We start from the raw sequence: 18,872 nt of genomic DNA, 5'->3' as shown, positions 1-18,872 counted from the left end.
ACGGAGCTTTGGTGGTCTTGAGGAGATCCGTGAGCGGTATGATAATGCGGGCAATGTTGGGAAGAAAACGGCGGTGGAAGTTTAGCAACCCAAGGAACTCGCGGAGCTTTCGGAGTGATGTTGGGCGAGGGAAGTCGCGCAAGGCTTGGACTTTCTTGTCCAACGGCCTGATTCCCTCTTTTGTCACACGGTGTCCGAGGAACTCAATATCGTCGACACCAAAGACACACTTTGCGGGGTTGATGAGGAGGCCATGTTCCTGGAGTCGAGAAAATAGCAGACGCAAATGGGTGCAATGCTGTTCGGGGGAAACACTAGCCACCAGGAGGTCGTCGAGATATGCAAATACGAAGGGAAGTCCACGAGTTACTTCGTTTATAAACCTCTGGAACGTCTGAGCAGCGTTTCGCAATCCGAACGGCATGCGAACATACTCGAAAAGTCCGAATGGTGTCACAATTGCAGTCTTCGGGATGTCCGCTGGCTCGACCGGAATCTGGTGGTAGGCCTTTACCAAGTCTATTTTGCTGAATATCACCGCTCCCGCGAGGTTGGCAGAGAAGTCGTGAATGTGAGGGAGGGGATAGCGATCAGGTATGGTGCGCGCGTTGAGTGCTCGATAGTCACCACAGGGGCGCCAATCCCCTGGATCACGCTTTGGGACCATGTGTAGAGCTGACGACCAACTGCTCGACGAAGGGCGGATGATGCCCAGTTGCAGCATGTGGTCGAATTCTCTTTTCGCGATGGCAAGGCGGTCCCCAGCGAGGCGCCTGGGTCGGCAAAATACTGGAGGGCCAGTAGTGACAACATGATGCGTGACGTTGTGACGTACAGGCAGCTCAAGGTTGGAAGGCTTCGTGATGGCTGGAAAGTCTGCTAGAATTGAGGCGAACATAGATGCCGGTATCTGTGGCGCCGTTCCAGTGGTATATGTTGGAGGTGCGAGGATGCCTTGTATGGACATCCTGGTCGTTGTGTCGACGAGTCGACGTGCCCGGAGGTCAACGCTGAGGGCGAAGTGGGTCAGAAAATCAGCACCCAATATGGCCATGCGTACATCTGCAACAACGAACACCCATCGGAAGGTGCGTCGGAGACCCAAATCGATGGTGAGAGAGCGCTGACCATATGTATTGATGGCAGAGTTGTTGGCTGCTTGAAGGGGAGCAGTCTGCGGAGAGCGCTGCCGGTCGAGTCGTGTGGCAGGAACGACACTGACCTCTGCACCTGTGTCCACGAGAAATCGATGTCCGGCAATCCTGTCAGTGACGTAGAATAGGCGGCTTGTCGTATGGCAAGAGTCACTGGCCGCCATCAGTGGCTCTGCGGTACGTTTCCCTGCCAGCTGCAAGGAGGACGACACTGACGCGCGCTGGCACCGAAGTTGCTGTGATACCAGCAGTAGACGCGTCGACGAGGACCGGAACGGGAGCTAGACCTCGGAGACAATCTGGGACGGTAATCGCGGTCTCGTCGACGGGGGTGAGACGGTGGCCGTAGGGCATTAACAGTCTCGGCGAGGTCGTCGATCAGTTGCTCCAGGCGAGACTGCCGGTCCTCGAGTTGCGACAACGGAACGCTAGATGCCGTAGCCACAGTACCTCCTACTGCATAGTCAGCGACGCGATCGGCCTGCTCCGCCAGCTTGTCGAGGGGCAGGTCGTCAGGTGCGGTAGCCAAGGCAAGGACTACATTCTGTGGCAGGCGCTGGAAAAACAGTTCTCGCAGCAGCGGGCTGTTTACATCCAACTTACAGCCACTGAGAAGCTGCTGCATGCGACGTAGCAGTTCTGACGGTCGCCGGTCGCCGAGCTCCTCTTCGTTGAGAAGCTGCTGGAGACGCCTGCGCACAGACACAGACTTGCGTTGCAGCACCGTCGTTTTAAAGTGGTCATAAGGTGTGGTTTCATGGGGCGTGCACACAAGGTCGTGAAACTCTGCAACCACTTCCGTAGAGAGCGCGGAGACAGCGTGGCAATACTTCGCTTGTTGCGAAGTAATGCGCCGAAGGGCAAAGATGGCCTCCACGTGCGTGAACCAGGCTGCAGGATTCTGGGGCCAAAACGACGGCAGGTGAATCTGCACCGTGGCGATGCCCTCTGCGCCGATCGTCGGTCTGTCGCTTGTGTTCCCGTCCATGATGTAGTGCTCGCCCTGCGATCACGTCCGTGTCACCACGTTATAGGGACTGAGGTTAGATCCACTATAACAATGCGTGTGGCGGCGAGCGTAAAAACCAGGGAACCGTTCAGACCGATGGCAGGAGCAGAAGAAGACTATTCTTTATTTTTTCGTTTTCTTTTCATCGCAGCCCGCAGCACGAGGAACGAGGAGCGTGCGCATGCACATGTGCCTGTGCGCGCCATAATTAATAGTCAGCCGATGCAGACGAGCAAATCTTATCAGTATAACTGGGGGTTTCCCTTTACGTGGTGGCAAGCGATGCGTACTTTCAACGTCACAGTCAGACAGTGTCTGTAGGCCAAGCGTCTTTGCAAGATCGTTGACTCGGGCCAGAGTATTCTCTTTTTCAATAAACGGCATGCGATGAATTTCCAGATTCTGGCGGCGACTGTATTGCTGTAGGTCATTTAGCTCTAGATTTAGCTTGACAATTTCTTTTTTGTCGAAGTTTTGTTCAACAGCTTCCACTCTGTTGCGGAGGCTTTCTATCTCTTTATCATGCCTTGCGCTGATTTCAAGAAGCTTGTCATGTGTATTTGACATGTGCTGAATGGATTGTTCAATGCTAGTCACTGTTTGCTTTAATTCTGTAAGGTCATCGACCTTGGTTGTCAAGTGCGCCAAGCGTTTGTTAATTTCCGCAAGTTGCTGGCTTAGGGCTTCCGTTAAAGCTGATTGACCAGCGTTATTATTCATCTGACTGTTCCGAGAAGATGGCACACGGCAAGTCTGACATTTTAAGGCTTTCTTTGCCTCTTTCCCTTTCTTTTTATAGGTACGCTCACTTATACCAATACATTCTCCGATGTGATAGCATTGTCGGCATTCTGCACATGTTATGACATCCTCATCTTCACAAAAGTATTGTTTACAGGATTCACATATGTCACTCATTCCAGCACTCTTCTAGGCACAAAATACAAGAACACAAGGGCAGCAGTAGCAGCAGGAACAGTTGCAAAGCGATAATAACGTACAGAGAACTGTAACCAACCTGCGCATAAGCAAGATAGTTAAGACGGTGCTCCGATGAACCGTCTGCTGCCACTGCTGCCCGAAGTGTGGTTGAGTCCCACGATGCGTCCGAGTATACAAAGGGCGGGGGGCGTATCACCAGCAGGTCCGTCACGTGTCAGTTCAGGGCTGTGATGAATACATGGATGGCGCCAACTTTTCCGGGTTCCAGTTGGTCAGTCACGGGGCAATGCAGGCTGACATGGATGCGCGGATGACGTCCACTTTGCGGGGTTTCTGCGCATAAGCAAGATAGTTAAGACGGTGCTCCGATGAACCGTCTGCTGCCACTGCTGCCCGAAGTGTAAAACCCAACAATTATTATACTGACATATTCCTCATATATGTCGTTGATACACCTTTACAATTCCAATGGCAGTGTTTACGCCACGATGCCTGGTCTTCTGGAATGTCGCCCGAGATGGCCTTCTGTAACGTCGACTGCCTCAGAAGTGTCAGGCGGAGGGCGTTGCGTTTCGCAGGAAATGTCAATTTTCCGTACTTTCTGAGCTTACTATGTAGGTCTCGTGCAGATGGCATAGCAAAAGAAATGCAGTGAAGCCGTGCTTCGCTTCACCTCCCCAATATTTGTTGGCGGCGTACTTGGGCTTGAGGTATCAGGAACAGTCCAAGTTGACGTGGAGTAATTTCGAGAAGGGAAGGCCATCAGTATTTTTTTTTTTGTACGGATATATACAGTATGCATGTTATGTATGCACATACAGGAGGGTATATTGTTGCACTGATAACTAAAAGTGTGCGCTAGGGCACCCGAACGCCCACGGAAGAAATTATACGTTGCAGGTGAGTCTGTGCATATTCGCCTGTAGTCTGTAGGGCACATATGCGCGGAGTGTACATACGTGTGCTCAAGGAAGAGAAATGGAGTCGAAAGTGGTATACAAAGGAAGGATGAAATTAGCACAGATATAGGCATGCGCTTGAATGTGCTGACGCAGGCCAAAGGGCGAATATTTGGGATGATTGCTCTGAAAGGCATTCTTTTTACCTGTGGATCAATATAAGGGCACATAAAAAGTAGCAGAAGAAGCAGAGGATGATGCTGGTGACGGTGGCAAATTTGACGTTTGAAGTATCTGACTCTGGTGTAATGTAATGATTCACCTAGCCATACCGCATGTCATCGCCGACATGGTATTTATGAACCGAAGCCTTGGCACGTGCGCGTTTGCAAACTTTGGCAAGTATACAGTCCGACTATTCTGCGATGGGCATTTACATACCTGTGGAAGTGAGATTTTGTACGGGGCTCTCCAATGATCTCAAAAATAAATACAAAATGGTGCCCCACATTATCTTAATGCCCGATCGGCGGATTCATCGAGATACCGCTCAAGTTCGTCGCGCTGCCCTAAGACCCCGCGGTGTTTGGAGATAATAATAATTGTTGGGGTTTTGTGTTCCAAAACCCTGATATGATTATGAGAGACGCCGTAGTGGGGAGGCTCCGGAAAATTCGACCACCTGGGATTCTTTAACGTTCACCTAAATCTAAACACGCGGGCCTCTATAGCATTTGGCCTCCATCGAAATGCGGCTTTCACGGCCGGGATTCTATCCCGCGACTTTCTGGTCACCAGGTAAGCGCCATAACCACAACACTACAGCGGTGGGTATCGTTGTTTCTATAGATCTGCATGAAAATAATGCAAGCGGAATACTTAAAAACGTGCGAACGCGAAACAGTTGGTACGTATTCATAGTTAAAGACAGCGCAAGGTAAATAAGGACAAGATGCACACAGGACTAGGCTGTTTTTTCCGTGTCCGTGTTTGCCTTGTCCGCGTTTACCTTGTACGTGTTTACCTTGCTCTGAGTTAACTGTGAAAGCGGAATACACACCGTATACTAACGCTCTGAGACTTCGCACGCATTACGTTAGCGTTAATTTTCCCACCAACCTATCCAACCCAGCATTCTTCCTGTCACTTGGTCTGCTTCTGTCTTGTGGTCTTACCAGTTGCTTTACAGTGCTCGTGTTCTGCGACGTAACTGTCCGAGCTGGGACGTAATGCCGTTTACGGCTGGCGCGTTGTAGATAGACGGTCAACGTCCGGGTCCTACGTGCTACCAAGAAGGCGCCAGTGATTCCGACGTGTCGGAGAATTGCCTGCACCTGAACATCTGGACGCCCGAGGCGACCTGCGACGCGACGCGGCAGCCCTCGTGCGCGAACCGGACGGTGCTCTTTTTCCTGCACGGAGGATTTTTCCAGGCCGGAAGTAACAGGGACTACCCGCTCGATGGAAGGTGCGTGTTCCTCTTACGCAGACCTATACGCAATACCGACACATTGGCAGAAATTGGGGCACTTGAGGTACTTAATGGCATCTTCGACAAATCGCACCGGTGCGCGCAGGCGCTCCCAGGTGCTACGATGATTGGACAAAACGGCGTACCGGGGCGCTCCGGTGCGCACCGGTGCGATTTGTCGAATAACCATAAGACTTTGAGTCAGGACATGCATAGAGTTTCCTACAATACTTACTAGAGGGAACTCTGGCGCTAGCGTCTATGGGAGCTGCAACGCATGGCGCTTGGGGAGAGGAGGTGTGTGGAGAGGGTATGCGCATGCGCAGTAAGGGTGGTCACGCCGCACACCACCACCACCACCGGATTGAACTCTGCCATAAGATGCTTCGCATGTAAAAAGTGGGGCAGCTACGCTCTACTGGTGCGAAGATTTCGGAAACATCGGAGCTGGTGGCGTTACCCTTCTTTTTTTCCTCCTCCTTGCCCTCACTTCCCTTTCCGGCCCCTTGCTATAATATACTATACATGACTATGCTTACTCTCATCTACCCACCTAATTTTCTGTCTTCCCCTCACGCATTTGCCCTCTCTTGGAATCCAGTCAGTTACCCTTAATGACCACCGATTATCCTGCCGACGTGCTACGTGCCCGGCCCCATATCCATTTCTTCTTCTTAATTTCAACTATGTTATCCTTAACCCCCGTTTGTTCCCTGACCCACTCTGCTCTCTTCCTGTCTCTTAAGGTTACACCTATCATTTTCCTTTCCATCGCTTCATTAAGAAGTTTGTAGGTATAACGTGGCAACAGAAAGCACAGGACCGGGTTGATGGGGGAACATGGGAGAGGCCTTTGCCCTGCAGTGGGCGTAGACAGGCTGCTGCTGCTGCTGATGATGATGACTATGCTATGCTTCACCCTATTTCCCTCCTCCTCGCCCTCACTTCGCTTTCCCTTTCCCACCGGCAACGCCTTCATATGGTTCCCATAAACGCTTGTACTGTGTAGTGGGGCTTGCCCAATTCCTGTGGCGCATACCCGCCAACTGGTTTTTCCAGTCCACGGATCACACCTTAACGCCCCTCCCGGCTTTAGCCCCTCCGCCGTTATAATGACAGTCAAGAGCTCTTCCCTGAGATTACATATAGCCAGAGGATGGCTATTACCAAGTGAGGTCTTGCACAAGCATGCATACTAAAGACTAAGAGGACAGAATTTTGGGCTAGTTGGTTTGTTACGTTCATTGAAGCCATAGCGCTGATAAGACAGGGACCACAGAAAGAGGACAGGACGTGCGCTACTCACAACTGAATCTTTAAAGATACGCGGAAAATTGTCGAGGCATGGTTGATTGCTAGAGAAGATACCAATTGTGTCAGTGCGCCCTCGATTGCTTTTAGTGCTAAGGAAATCGCGTATCTGGATGATGCAGCCTTGCGCTTGTGATACGGTTTTGTGGTGATGATTGCTGTCTTTTCATTCCTGTATAAGTACAACATGTTTCCGAAATAAAGATTCAGTTGAGTAGCGCACGTCCTGTCCTCTTTCTGTGGTCCCTGTCTTATCAGCGCTATGGCTTCAATGAACATACTAAAGACACACACAAAAAGACGACAACCAGAACAACAACGACGACGAAGACAGCGGCAGTACACGAGTACAACAGCGACACCGGCAGCAGCTACAAAAACATCGACGGCAATAACAGCAGCGACGACAGCAGCAACAACGACGACGACACACACCACGACCACCACCGCAACAACAGCGGCGACGACGGCAAAAACAAATGCGACTGCAACAAGGACAACAACATCGTCGACGACAGCGGCAACAACGACGACAGAAGCAGGACGCAGCAATTACCGGTGGCCATATTGTCGGTGTTCGAAACGGTGCCTCCTCATCATAGAAGAAACGCAAGTGCCCCAGGCGAAAGAGTAATCGCCTCCTGCCCGGCTCAGCTCTTGCATAGCTGCTTTCACACGATACAAATGCAGGATTCTGCTGCAGTCTCTTGCATGCGGGTCATTTGCAGCGCCTTACGACCTAAAGTATAGTGGCATTAACGGGTCTTGCCCGACATTGGAGGGTTGCTGCTGCAGTGGACAACCCTTACCGCCAGGTCACTCTCTTTTGTGCACGAAAGAAATAATTAGATGCGAAAGACCAGCTCCTTATCGCAGCACTGTGGGCGGCAGATCGCCGTCTCTGTTGACGCATCACGCCTCATTTAAGCGTCTGGTCACACATAGCATCTGTGACGGCCCTGTGTGTAATGACCGCACGTCTTCTGTAGAAGCCATGGGTTCTCAGTCGCTAACAGAGCAGGGAGCCGAATCGGTCGTGGAGGCGGGGAAGAAATCGACCGTATGACCAACGTTGCATGGAACGCCTTTACGTATTCACTAGACATGCTTCATAATAACTATCGAGTCAAAAAAGTTCGTGTCACTTTCAGTGTGACGTCGTAACCATTCTTGTACGAACAAGGTAGGCCGCTGCAGGCAACGCTTTAAACAAGGGTAGTTATTGTTTTGCTGCCCCGACAAAGATAAGTTTCCTTGTCGAAACGTTGATTCGAGTGGCATTCCTTGTTGTACGACTTATAACAGAGTTTATTTGAAAGTGTGATCAAAATGTTGTTCCTTTCAGCTGTCTTTTTTATCGTCATGATCGCCGTCACCAACAGTGACCTCCACAAGTGAACATTGTTAGTGTTGCTCAATTATCAAATAAAGAAATTAATAAATAATAAATAAATAAATACGGATACAAATGTCGAAACTTATACAAAATGTCGAACTTAAATAGATTACAGACAAACGAGTACTTATCTTCTGTCTTGTCCTCTTTACGAATGCTCGTTAGGTAATGAACTCAAGAGAACATAATTCATACATCACGCCTCATTTAAGCGTATGATCAAACATGCATCTGTGACGGGAAAGCGGAGGCTTGAAAGGAGGAAGAATCGTAGAACAGGAAATGTCGCAGTAGACAGCGTTTCTACATGTGAACTTGTCGTCGCATTGCATCGAAGACTATAGCCGTCTTGCCTAAACGCTCGCTCAGTCGACATAGCTTGCTGTACGATTTTTCAAGCGACCGTAATGTGGTGCAAGCTTAGCAACGCTCTTCCCAACTTCTCGTGCCCTTTATTGGAAACGACAGCTACCTATCCGCCTTGGGAGACGTGGTGGTGGTTGTGCCCAACTACAGGCTCGGCGCCCTGGGCTTTCTGTACAACGGTGGTCCCGAGGCGCCCGGGAATGCGGGACTGCAAGACCAACTGCTCGCTCTCGAGTGGACGCGCGCGCACATCGGTAGCTTCGCCGGAAACGGTTCCGACGTGGTGGCTATGGGCCACGATGCCGGCGCCGGCTCCATCGGCCTGCACATGTTCGGTAGCGCAGCAGCGGCCGCCGACTGGGAGAGGCACGGCACTGACGTCAGTCGCCGCCTACCGCGCCTCACCAGAGCCATCCTGATGAGCGGCAGCCCGTTCACCAGGTGAAGAGAGCGATTTCTTTTTTAGCGCAGTGCAATCGTCACGGAACTCACTCACTCACTCACTCACTCACTCACTCACTCACTCACTCACTCACTCACTCACTCACTCACTCACTCACTCACTCACTCACTCACTCACTCACTCACTCACTCACTCACTCACTCACTCACTCACTCACTCACTCACTCACTCACTAACTAACTAACTAACTAACTAACTAACTAACTAACTAACTAACTAACTAACTAACTAACTAACTAACTAACTAACTAACTAACTAACTAACTAACTACTATGAAAAAATGGCTTCGCCTTTATACATTACGAAGACTCGTTGCTGTGAATTTTCCGTGGAGATTCAGAGCGGCAGCAGCTTAATGGTAGATAGGAAAGCGCACATATATGTAAGGAAGTAGGCTGGGCCCGTTCACGCGAACATCACGCGAACCTTACGCGAATTCGAGCGCCCTGCTTCGCCATTTTACGGTTTTCGGACCCCGTAAGCACGACGATCGTATAACGCGAACCATTGTCAGAGTAAAAGCCAGTATATAGTTCATTGTGGCGACTCGAGACTTACTTTCGTTCTCTTTTCAAGAATATTGCCACAAATTGTCCTTTTATTCCTGTGTCCTTCTATTCTGCGTGTCGTTTTAGTCGGGCCTTTTCACTTCATCATCATCGTCATCGTCATAACCGTCACCACCACCACCACATTATCATTATCATTATCATTATCATTATCATTATCATTATCACCACCACCACCACCACCACCACAAACTGATACCGAGAAACTCCGTGGCTGTGTGATCGCATCATTAGGTGAAGTTCGCTAACTTAGGCGCTTATGTTAAAGCCCTCGCCGGTGCCTTACAATGTGATTGGCCGGCGGGCACCGCACAGGACGCACGACAACACGGTCAACTACCGCGCCAACGTGGAGTGGCTGGAGCAACAGCTGCAATGCGGCGACGAGGACGGTGTCGATTGCTTTCTAGACGTGGACGCCAAGTCGCTGTACTCCAACGCGCTGCTGCCTCGCTTCTTTCCCACGTTCACCGGGATACTTCCGTACTCGCCATCCAAGCTGAGGCAGCTCGTCCACGTGAGTTTACGTATATCCACTAAGGCAACCGCACACGTTGAAGTCTTTCATCCGGTACAACGTACAGCGCGTCTGAAAGATGTCTACTCCGGCTTTGAAACGGGCTGTATTCTGTTGGAATCCTGATGTGTGCGGCGGCTCCCCTTAATCTCTGGGGAGGTTAAGGGGAGCCGCCGCACACATCAGAATTGCCGGAGCAGTGTTGCCGTTTGTGTACTGACCATATAGGGTCAGATTTAAAATTGCTGTTGATATTACGTAAAAGTAAATGTTGCAATTAACAGAGTGAGGCAGAGGCAGAGAAGTACTCATGCATCATTTAATTACATGGCTATAAGAGTAGACTGCGAACACTAGTGAAGCCAACATTAGCCAGTAGTTACTAACATGCTTCTAAAGGTCCCTCACTTCTTGCAACCCAGTAAAGGCTACCTGACAGACTTCTTTCAAGATAAATTAATCCTGTAGTTTACATTTTGTCTTAACTATACTTATGTAGGCTAGTTTTGATTTTCTATTTTACTTCAGTAGTAGTATTTCCCCCATTTATAGTTTTGAAGCTGGGTTGTTTTTTATTTGAACCCAGAATTTGCTTCTCAGAGCCCAGGTTATATCCAATAGCAGTTAGAGCAACAGCAGTTCGACCCCCCCCCCCCCCTTAGGTGACCAACCCCCCTGGTGACTTAAGGAGGGCGCGATGTCTGCCCCATACATTTACTCAGTCTGACCTGTGCCATATTTTTTTAAAGAGCAGGGTTATGACCACGCATGTTCTTGACGATAGTGGCGGCCAAAGGCCACTGATGTTGCATTCCAAGGACTATTTACTTACCATATTTACTCCCGGAAAGCCAGGGGCCAAGGGCAGGCCATTATGAGAAGCACATCACCATTGTATTTTAACTTCTTCATCCAATACGAAGCACGTTGTCTTTTGGACACTATACCAACGGGTGGAGGGGATGGGGGCCGCTGCGATGAAACGATTAAACTCTTTATGGGGAACCCTGCGCACGCCTACGCACGGCGGCCTTTTGCCGAACGCAGCTGACGGGCGTGAACGTTCTGCTGGGCCACATGGAGGACGAGGTGCCATACCTGATGTCGCACTTGCAGAAGAAAGGCGTGGAAGAAGGGCCGGTGCTCGACAGGATGGTGCCCAACTTGCTCCAATACTTGGGCTTCAACGACAGCAGCTCCGTCGTCATCGCCCACTACTACACGAATGTGAGCTACGCCGCGTGGTTCGCGCGAGAACTTTCGCATACGGATCACAGGCTCTGTCTCCCACCTTGCGCGTCATGCATTTTACACTTTTCTCTCCTTCTTTCTTTCTTTCTTTCTTTGTGCTAAGAAAGATGTTTACTCTTTGTTTCTTTCTCCCCCCCCCCCCCCCCCCCCACACACACCGTCTACGAGTCTGCATGAGAGGTTAAGAGGGTTTGACGAATATGACTGTCAGCTCATGACACAAATAACGTGAAAATCTTGTCGCGTACGTCGTCAAACGCTTTCCTTCAGACACGTGTGGCTCGTACCCGTATACCACGGCACATACTCGTGGCACATACATTTTGACAGTTTATATCTACCCAGGAACGGCGAGAACAGACATCTGTGATTTAAATGCGAGAGCGTTAAGAAAAACCGACACCGGCCGCGTTGACCCGGTGAATGCAAAGAATAAAAATTAGGATCTCAGCAGGAATCGAACCCAAGCATTCTGCGTGGCAGTCAGGTATTCTATACCACAGAGCCACGCCAGCTCAAGAAACTGCGTTGGAAAAAGCCCTATGCAGGCGTAATGCCGGTGCGACGTCAATTGTGGTTGTAGCGCTCTAATAGCAGTCTAATAAACATTGCATTTGTATTCCTATGATTGAGCAAGCTATATTCAAGCGTTGCTCGACCCCGGACGAACACGCTGACGATAGTTACGTATGATGTTCACACCATCGCACCGTAGCGTGCCCTTCGTTTCGATAATACAGACGTCTGTGCGCTAACGTGAGGGCTGATACAACGTCAGGTCATAAGTTACCATTTAAACGTGGTGTAGTCGGCATGCCTCGTAAGCCCACGATGTGCACACAACTCATCCATTTACAAAAACACGTCGATCCACCTCGTAACGCTTGGCTCAAAGCCAAAAAATGCAGCATAGGACTGCTGGCTGCCTGCTTCGCATGAAACGAATTTCTACAAAGCGTGATATCTGCTGAAATTTTTATCACTTTTAGTGTTCTTTTATTATAGACACTTGTGTTGTTTTCTTGTAACTCTCGCATATATTTCTTTCTTCTGGCGGATCGAATATGTTTTCTCTTAGTACTTACATTACTTTGGCCCTGTTCTGTGTACTTGTGTAAATAATTAATTTATTTAACAATGTTACTGTTTTGTCATGCAACCATCATGTATGCCTTGTTACGGACTATCGGTCCAGTCAAGCCGTTTTTCCAAGAGCTTTTAGCCAATGGTACCCCCCAGATCTCTTGTATTTCTGAAAATAAATCTGTATTATATTGTATTGTATTTCCGATGCCTAAGCTCTTATCGCATCAGCAAAACAAGCGATGGCGTTGCCAAACTCTCCGTTTAGATCACCGATAACGTTTCTAAAGCTGTTCGAATTTTGAGAATGACTGCCGCAACACCTTGGATTCCAAAACACTAAGGGCCTGTTCGCACGCGCGACACTTGTTTCAAGGTGCCTGTAAAGCGTGCTTCATCCACTAGCTTGTAGGAAGGAGGAGAAGGCACTGCAAAGGCACTGAATTCGGTTTTCTTTTCGCGGCCGTTATTGCTCAGATTCCGTTGTCCACAATTACATACAATGTGTGATATAGACTGATTAGGCTCGTCTGTACGCTGCTGTTTGAAAAAGTGAATTTTTAGTAAGCCGCGTTATTCAAGTGGATTTTGTGTACGCTCCAATATTGAGCACCTTCGCTCACATTGAGGGGCTGAAATTTGAAGCGAGTGGTGTGTATTTTTGCGTGAACGTACAAATTTGTGCAGGCAGTCTTGACCAAGTGCTGGGTACACTGTGCTTCTTCACTCATTGTCACAAAATGTGATTGAGATATTTTTACGCAGGGATGAAATGCAGAACGCTAACGACAAAGTGCATTTACTTTCCTACGTTACTCAATTTGTGACACATTTCCGTAGGTCATTCACGAATGCTGCGTTATGGCCCCAACAGTGTGCTCCACTCCTAGAGGATCCGCAGTCGCGCATGGCAATTTCAAATGATTAGGCGTAAGAATGTCTTCGACCTCGTCACATCACGTTCGCATTACAATGCTCCGACTTGACATTGTACAGTCAAAAGCAGTGTAACTGTTATAGGTTCTTTTCTAGGTACGTATGTTAGATTGTGCCGTCCTTGACTCCTTGGGCTTATGGTTATTATACTCCTCGATTGGTGTTCTTTACTCTTCCCTTCTTAGCCACAGAGGAAGTGATTTGGCAGAACGACTCATTAAAAACATTAAGAATTAAGTTAGGTGCAAGACACACAGCTTTTCCAGATAATGAGTTATTCAGGCGAAATTTAAGCGTTAGATGCCTCATCATACGCGAGAAGTGGCCATCGGCGGCGTCGGCGTCAACACGAGTGAAGCAAAAGATCATCATCATGTGATGACGCCATCATGACGTCACAGGTCGCAAAAATTTGTGACGTCAGCATGACGTCACGCAACGTGCCGTCACATGATGAAGTCATCACATGACATCGTCGCCTGGTCAAAGGCGGGCCGATCCTGGAGAAACTGCAAAACCACGTGAGGTGCAGAAAACTTCCAACGCCTCCGATCCCAGAGGCAGTGCTCGACTGAAAAGGAAGAGTATAAGATGGCTTTCACCTTCTAGTCGTCTTAGGCCAATGCGTAAGGTACTTTGTGACATTTTGGAACTCTTTTCCTGCTGGTGACTCGTTGTGAGAAAAACCAGTTGTTTTTCCGCTTGTAACACTTGTTTCAGATAATCCATATTCTATTATGAAAGTGCTTTATTTCAATTTCTTCGGTGAGAGATAGAGTCCACTTATCGCGGAAAACAGTGTATATGGTAGTTTTCGAGGAGAAGCTCGTGAAATATTCGAGTTCCATGAATTAATTTTGTCCATTGAGTAAATCCGTTGTCTCACGCGTTGCATAGCACAGGGCTCGGCGGGCAACGCGACGCACTGGGCGGGCAACCTGCTTGCCGACGTGCTGGTTTTGTGCCCCGTGCGCCACTTCGCCGACTACCTGGTCTCGTCGGGCGGTAACAGCGTGCACCGGTACCTGCTGCTCAGGCGACGGCATCCATCGACTGCGGATTCAATCTCGCAGGAAGTCGAGGACGACTCCCCGAGCTCTCCGGAGAGGCCGCCCCAACTGTATGCCCTCGGCCTGGTCTTTGGCGATCCGCTGCGCCGGAACAACAGCGACGCCGAAGAGCAGGCGCTCAGCCGTCGCATGATCACCCTCTGGACGGACTTCGCCAAGAGAGGGTCAGTCTTGCAGCTTCTTACGAGGTGCAAAAAGAGGAAGAAAAGCAATCTAAACGAGTACATCAACAACATCGCTGTGAGCCTGCATGAGAAAGAACGAAAGAAGAGGTATTGTCCTAGGTGCTCGTTTGCATGCTCCCTCTAAAAAAGAAATCGAGTATTTACGGAGTATTCCCGCCACACCACTCTGATCCTCATCTACCACGCGTACTTTCCTTGCGTTATCACCGCGGTCCCGGCACTTCCCGGTCAGGAACGGCGCGCGCGCTATCGGCATGACCTAGCATTTTCGATAGGAAAGTGGCGAGAGCCGTGTTTTCAAGAAAGGAAGCGCGGGCAAGCCATATGACGGTTATAGTTGTGTGGCAGAAATACTCCCCAAATACTCGATTTTTTCCTAGACACAACCAATGAAATGAACAGATAATTAAGTGAAGGAAAGCATAGGAGGCGTTATTTATTGTTGTAACTGTAGCATGACGATTATGACATAAATTAAAGTGAACGAAAAAGCACCCTTTCCGTCGGTGGTCCTTTTCGTCCACTTTAGTTCCCTTCAAATTAAATCATAATCACTACACCACAGTTAAAACAACAAATGACGTCCTTTATGCTTTCCTTTGCTTAAGTGACTGCTGGTTTCAGGGTATGTGCATGAGAAAGAGCGATAAAACACCGCGAGCTAAGTTAAGTCCCACATCTGAACTGTCTTAAGATCGAAGTAAACAAAAGCGCGTGACAGACGCGAAACATTTTGTTTGTGAATTTATTTTCCAACAAGTCAGCGAAGCTATTTTTAGAATCCTAGCGCTTGTTGTTACCTTATAGTTGGAAACTTTGCCATGACGTCACTCGAGTCGAGAAAAAAAAACAGGTAAAAAATGATCTATATACCGTTACGACCTTCAAGTGAAATTGACGGCCATTTCGTCTAACGAGACAAGCAGTACACAGGAGACCGCCATTGTGAAGACTGAGTGGCGTGACAAGGCGTCATTCAACTGTGTATTGTGGGAAAGCGAACTAAATTTCTTTACATCGAAACGGACAGCAAGAAATTACTCGTAGGAACATTTTGGGCAACATGTTATACCGTCATGTCAAAACAGCGTGGACGCAATATAGACAGAGTACACGAGAATAGCAACAAATAGTCAAGAGAATAAAAAGCGGCGCACATCAACATTGGGTGCTGATTGATAGACGGCGTGCATATATTTCAAAGGTAGCCCCTTGGCCTGTGAGGGACACAGTAGGTTAGAGCTGTGGGATAATCCTTGCACATTGTACTAGCGAACAAGGGCATAAACAGGATAGGAAGAGACACACACAACGCGTTCTGGCGTTCTGTCTCTCTTCCTATCCTGTCCATGTCTTTTTTTGCCACTACAATGTTTCAAAATATTCACCAGAATCAACTAACCAACCTGTCAACGCTTTGCGGTAGTCCTGACGCCATTGGGTATCATCTAATGGCCACGCAAATCCAAGCACGCGGTGGCTTGGCAATCCACTTTGAATGAAATATGACAGACAGCGGCAGGCAATCGCGCCTCCCTTATATACAGTTTATAACACTTAAGGCCGGCATCGTCTGTACGTCTTACTGTGTTAGTACTGAACGCACAACCCCGTCGTTTGATCGTGCACTTTTCGGGGAACTTGCTTGCGTTGAGTTCAGGGGCGTAGCCAGAAATTTTTTTCTGGAGGGAAGGGGGGGGGGGTCCCATAACCACACCACGTTTCGTTCGATTTCATATTTCCGGACCTTGTTTATATACGACCAACTCAGTGCTGGCCCTGTTCGCCTCAGTAAGAAACGAATTGAAGTCAAATAAAATAACAGACGCTAGCCTAGGTGACAGCACGCGAACCTCGAACCATTGGACCTGAACAGAGCATTGATATTCGCTAGAATGGCTACCCTAACAGCAGCCACGGACGTCGTACGCCAGAAGACTACAAACGCGAGCCATGCAAATAAGCGTAGCGGTACCCGAAGCATGGAGCAAATCACTGGCGGCCAAGACCATGCATGCGTCGGTCTTACCGGAGCACGTTGCTTTGTCGAGTTGAGGCGTGTCTGGAGTTGACAAGGCCTCTTCTGTCAGCAAACACCCCCTTTCTTGCGCAACCTCCTGTTCAGAATTCTGTTTACGAACCCTTGACAGGATGTGACCGGAGCGTACTTCCTTCGTGGACCCTTCGGGGCAAGCGGAACTAGAATGTGCATGCAACTAGAATTTGTTTTTCCTTACTTCCCAACTCCCTCAGAAATGGAGAAAAAGAAAGCTAGTCTTTTCTCGCTGGCCTTGTGACTTCCGGGAGAAAAGAGAAATCAACGTTCGAGCGTACAGTTCTGTTATTTGCTCGTGCACAGAAACGTGCATGGGTACTTTCAACAAAGTGAAGCCATGTAAAACACTGCTTATCCAACTTTCCTTCGATATACTCAATCGTCTAAGCTATTGTACTGAGTTTTCAGACAGATCATTCGTTTTCTGTAGACAACGCATGGGCGAGTTATACTGAGCGTTATAGTGTGCGCCCTGCTTTGCCATTTGTACAGAAACATATAGAGGAGCTGCGTTTGCCAGTCGCCCTATCATTTTACTGATTTTGTCACATCTATCTATCTATCTATCTATCTATCTATCTATCTATCTATCTATCTATCTATCTATCTATCTATCTATCTATCTATCTATCTATCTATCTATCTATCTATCTATCTATCTATCTATCTATCTATCTATCTATCTATCTATCTATCTATCTATCTATCTATCTATCTATCTATCTATCTATCTATCTATCTATCTATCTATCTATCTATCTATCTATCTATCTATCTATCTATCTATCTATCTATCTATCTATCTATCTATCTATCTATCTATCTATCTATCTATCTATCTATCTATCTATCTATCTATCTATCTATCTGTGACTGACTGTCCATTGACCTTTTTGTGTTTTGAGGTCTAGTTTGCCTGCCCAAACGAACACAATAGAGAGTTTTAGTGCTGGGTTCCCGCGGGCTTGGGGGCGCGCGGGCCCTTGCGCTCTTTTGTATTCTCCGTGGATGTGGCTGGGAGTACAAAGGAACGCAAGAGTGTGCGTGCGCAGGTGGCTTGGGGTCCCCAGCACTAAAGCTCTCTAATAACACTGTGAAATAAACAGCCCTGTAGTTCGACGCATCCCTTACTAGCGTCATCCTTGTCACTGCAGGACCATTCCGGCCGACTTGGGTGAGAACATCTTCAACTACACCATAGCCATTTCAAGTGCACCGAACACCGACCGGAGCCCGTTTGAATTCCGCAAAACTCAGTGCGACTTTCTCAAAGACCACTATCTGTGACCGTTCCTTTATATTCACTGACCATTTACCGTTGTTAACTTTTATAATCGTGTAATTTTCTTGCAATGCGATGCTCATTTTGACAATATCAAGATGTTATTTATCGTTAACTATAACTTATAGTCATTTTTTCCTACATATTTGATACGAAACGCAGACAGGTAGACATGTGCGCGCTGTGCTCACGAACCGCTAACTATTGGGTGCGTGTGCTCTGGTCTGAGCATGCAATAAACCTCAGGGAAACTTTCGTTTTATATTTCACTGGGCGCTCATTGTAACGGCGACTGTTTCCCGTCAGCCAATATGCTAAATTGTACGCAATTTGGTCTCACGAATGTTGTTTACTTGAAAGAAAAAAGTTCTGCTACCATGCGAACAAGCACAGCACACACGTAGACCTAATTTTGTACTTCCACGTCTCTCGTGTCTCTCCTAAATGTAAAAAAAAAAGAAAAAAGAAGAAAGCGGAATTAAAAGAACATACTTCAAATCTTGCAAATAAGCATCGAGACTGTACGTCGTCGAAGTAGTAACAGGTGGCTTTCGTTACAACAAAACGGTCATCGCTCACTCTTGGCGACGGTACGACGAACTTATTGAAACGCGTGTTGCGCCAATTTATACTGAAACGGAATAGTTTCGGTGACGCACACGTCCAAGAACTTCAGGCAGCCGCCGCGAATACCGCGAGGTGCTTATTTCACAATCGCCTCGGAATCAGCAGTACAAACGGTGATCGACCTATCATCTCTCCACCCGCAGCGATTAGACATCAAAGGGACGCAGAAGGATACACCCCCGTCCCCCTTTCTCTCTTCTGCTTCCCACCCGCACACACAACTCTCTCCGCGCTAGCTGACCGATGCGCCGAAAAGTAAAGATCCCGCTGCGCGGTGAAGCGCC

The 18,872-nt window shown here is 48.4% G+C and overlaps 2 protein-coding genes across 2 annotated transcripts; one reads left to right on the top strand and one right to left on the bottom strand.

Annotated features, from left to right (window-relative positions):
* Nucleotides 1–1,317: 1,317 nt before the first annotated feature.
* Nucleotides 1,318–2,142, bottom strand: LOC119381528 (uncharacterized). Its single transcript, XM_037649302.1, has one exon. It carries the CDS (start codon nucleotides 2,140–2,142, stop codon nucleotides 1,318–1,320), a length of 825 nt encoding a protein of 274 aa, XP_037505230.1.
* A 7,698-nt stretch (nucleotides 2,143–9,840) lies between these two features.
* LOC119381527 (uncharacterized) lies at nucleotides 9,841–17,991 on the top strand. The gene is made up of 5 exons (XM_049412813.1): nucleotides 9,841–10,098; nucleotides 11,146–11,325; nucleotides 13,120–13,174; nucleotides 14,266–14,602; nucleotides 17,834–17,991. Exons 1-5 carry the CDS (start codon nucleotides 9,841–9,843, stop codon nucleotides 17,964–17,966), a joined length of 963 nt encoding a protein of 320 aa, XP_049268770.1. The 3' UTR covers nucleotides 17,967–17,991.
* The last annotated feature ends 881 nt before the right edge of the window (nucleotides 17,992–18,872 follow it).

Source organism: Rhipicephalus sanguineus, chromosome 2 (genome assembly GCF_013339695.2).
Source record: "Rhipicephalus sanguineus isolate Rsan-2018 chromosome 2, BIME_Rsan_1.4, whole genome shotgun sequence".
In the NCBI taxonomy this organism is placed as follows: Eukaryota; Metazoa; Arthropoda; class Arachnida; order Ixodida; family Ixodidae; genus Rhipicephalus; species Rhipicephalus sanguineus.
This window is presented reverse-complemented; position numbering and strand designations above follow the sequence as displayed.

Excerpts from the sequence above, each read along its gene's own strand:
- LOC119381528 (XM_037649302.1), bottom strand. The coding sequence starts at position 2,142 with ATGGACGGGAACACAAGCGACAGACCGACGATCGGCGCAGAGGGCATC.
- LOC119381527 (XM_049412813.1), top strand. The coding sequence starts at position 9,841 with ATGTTAAAGCCCTCGCCGGTGCCTTACAATGTGATTGGCCGGCGGGCA. Across the intron at positions 10,099-11,145 it reads AGCTGAGGCAGCTCGTCCAC|CTGACGGGCGTGAACGTTCT; the intron begins GTGAGTTTACGT and ends TGCCGAACGCAG. Across the intron at positions 11,326-13,119 it reads TCGCCCACTACTACACGAAT|GCAGTCTTGACCAAGTGCTG; the intron begins GTGAGCTACGCC and ends AAATTTGTGCAG.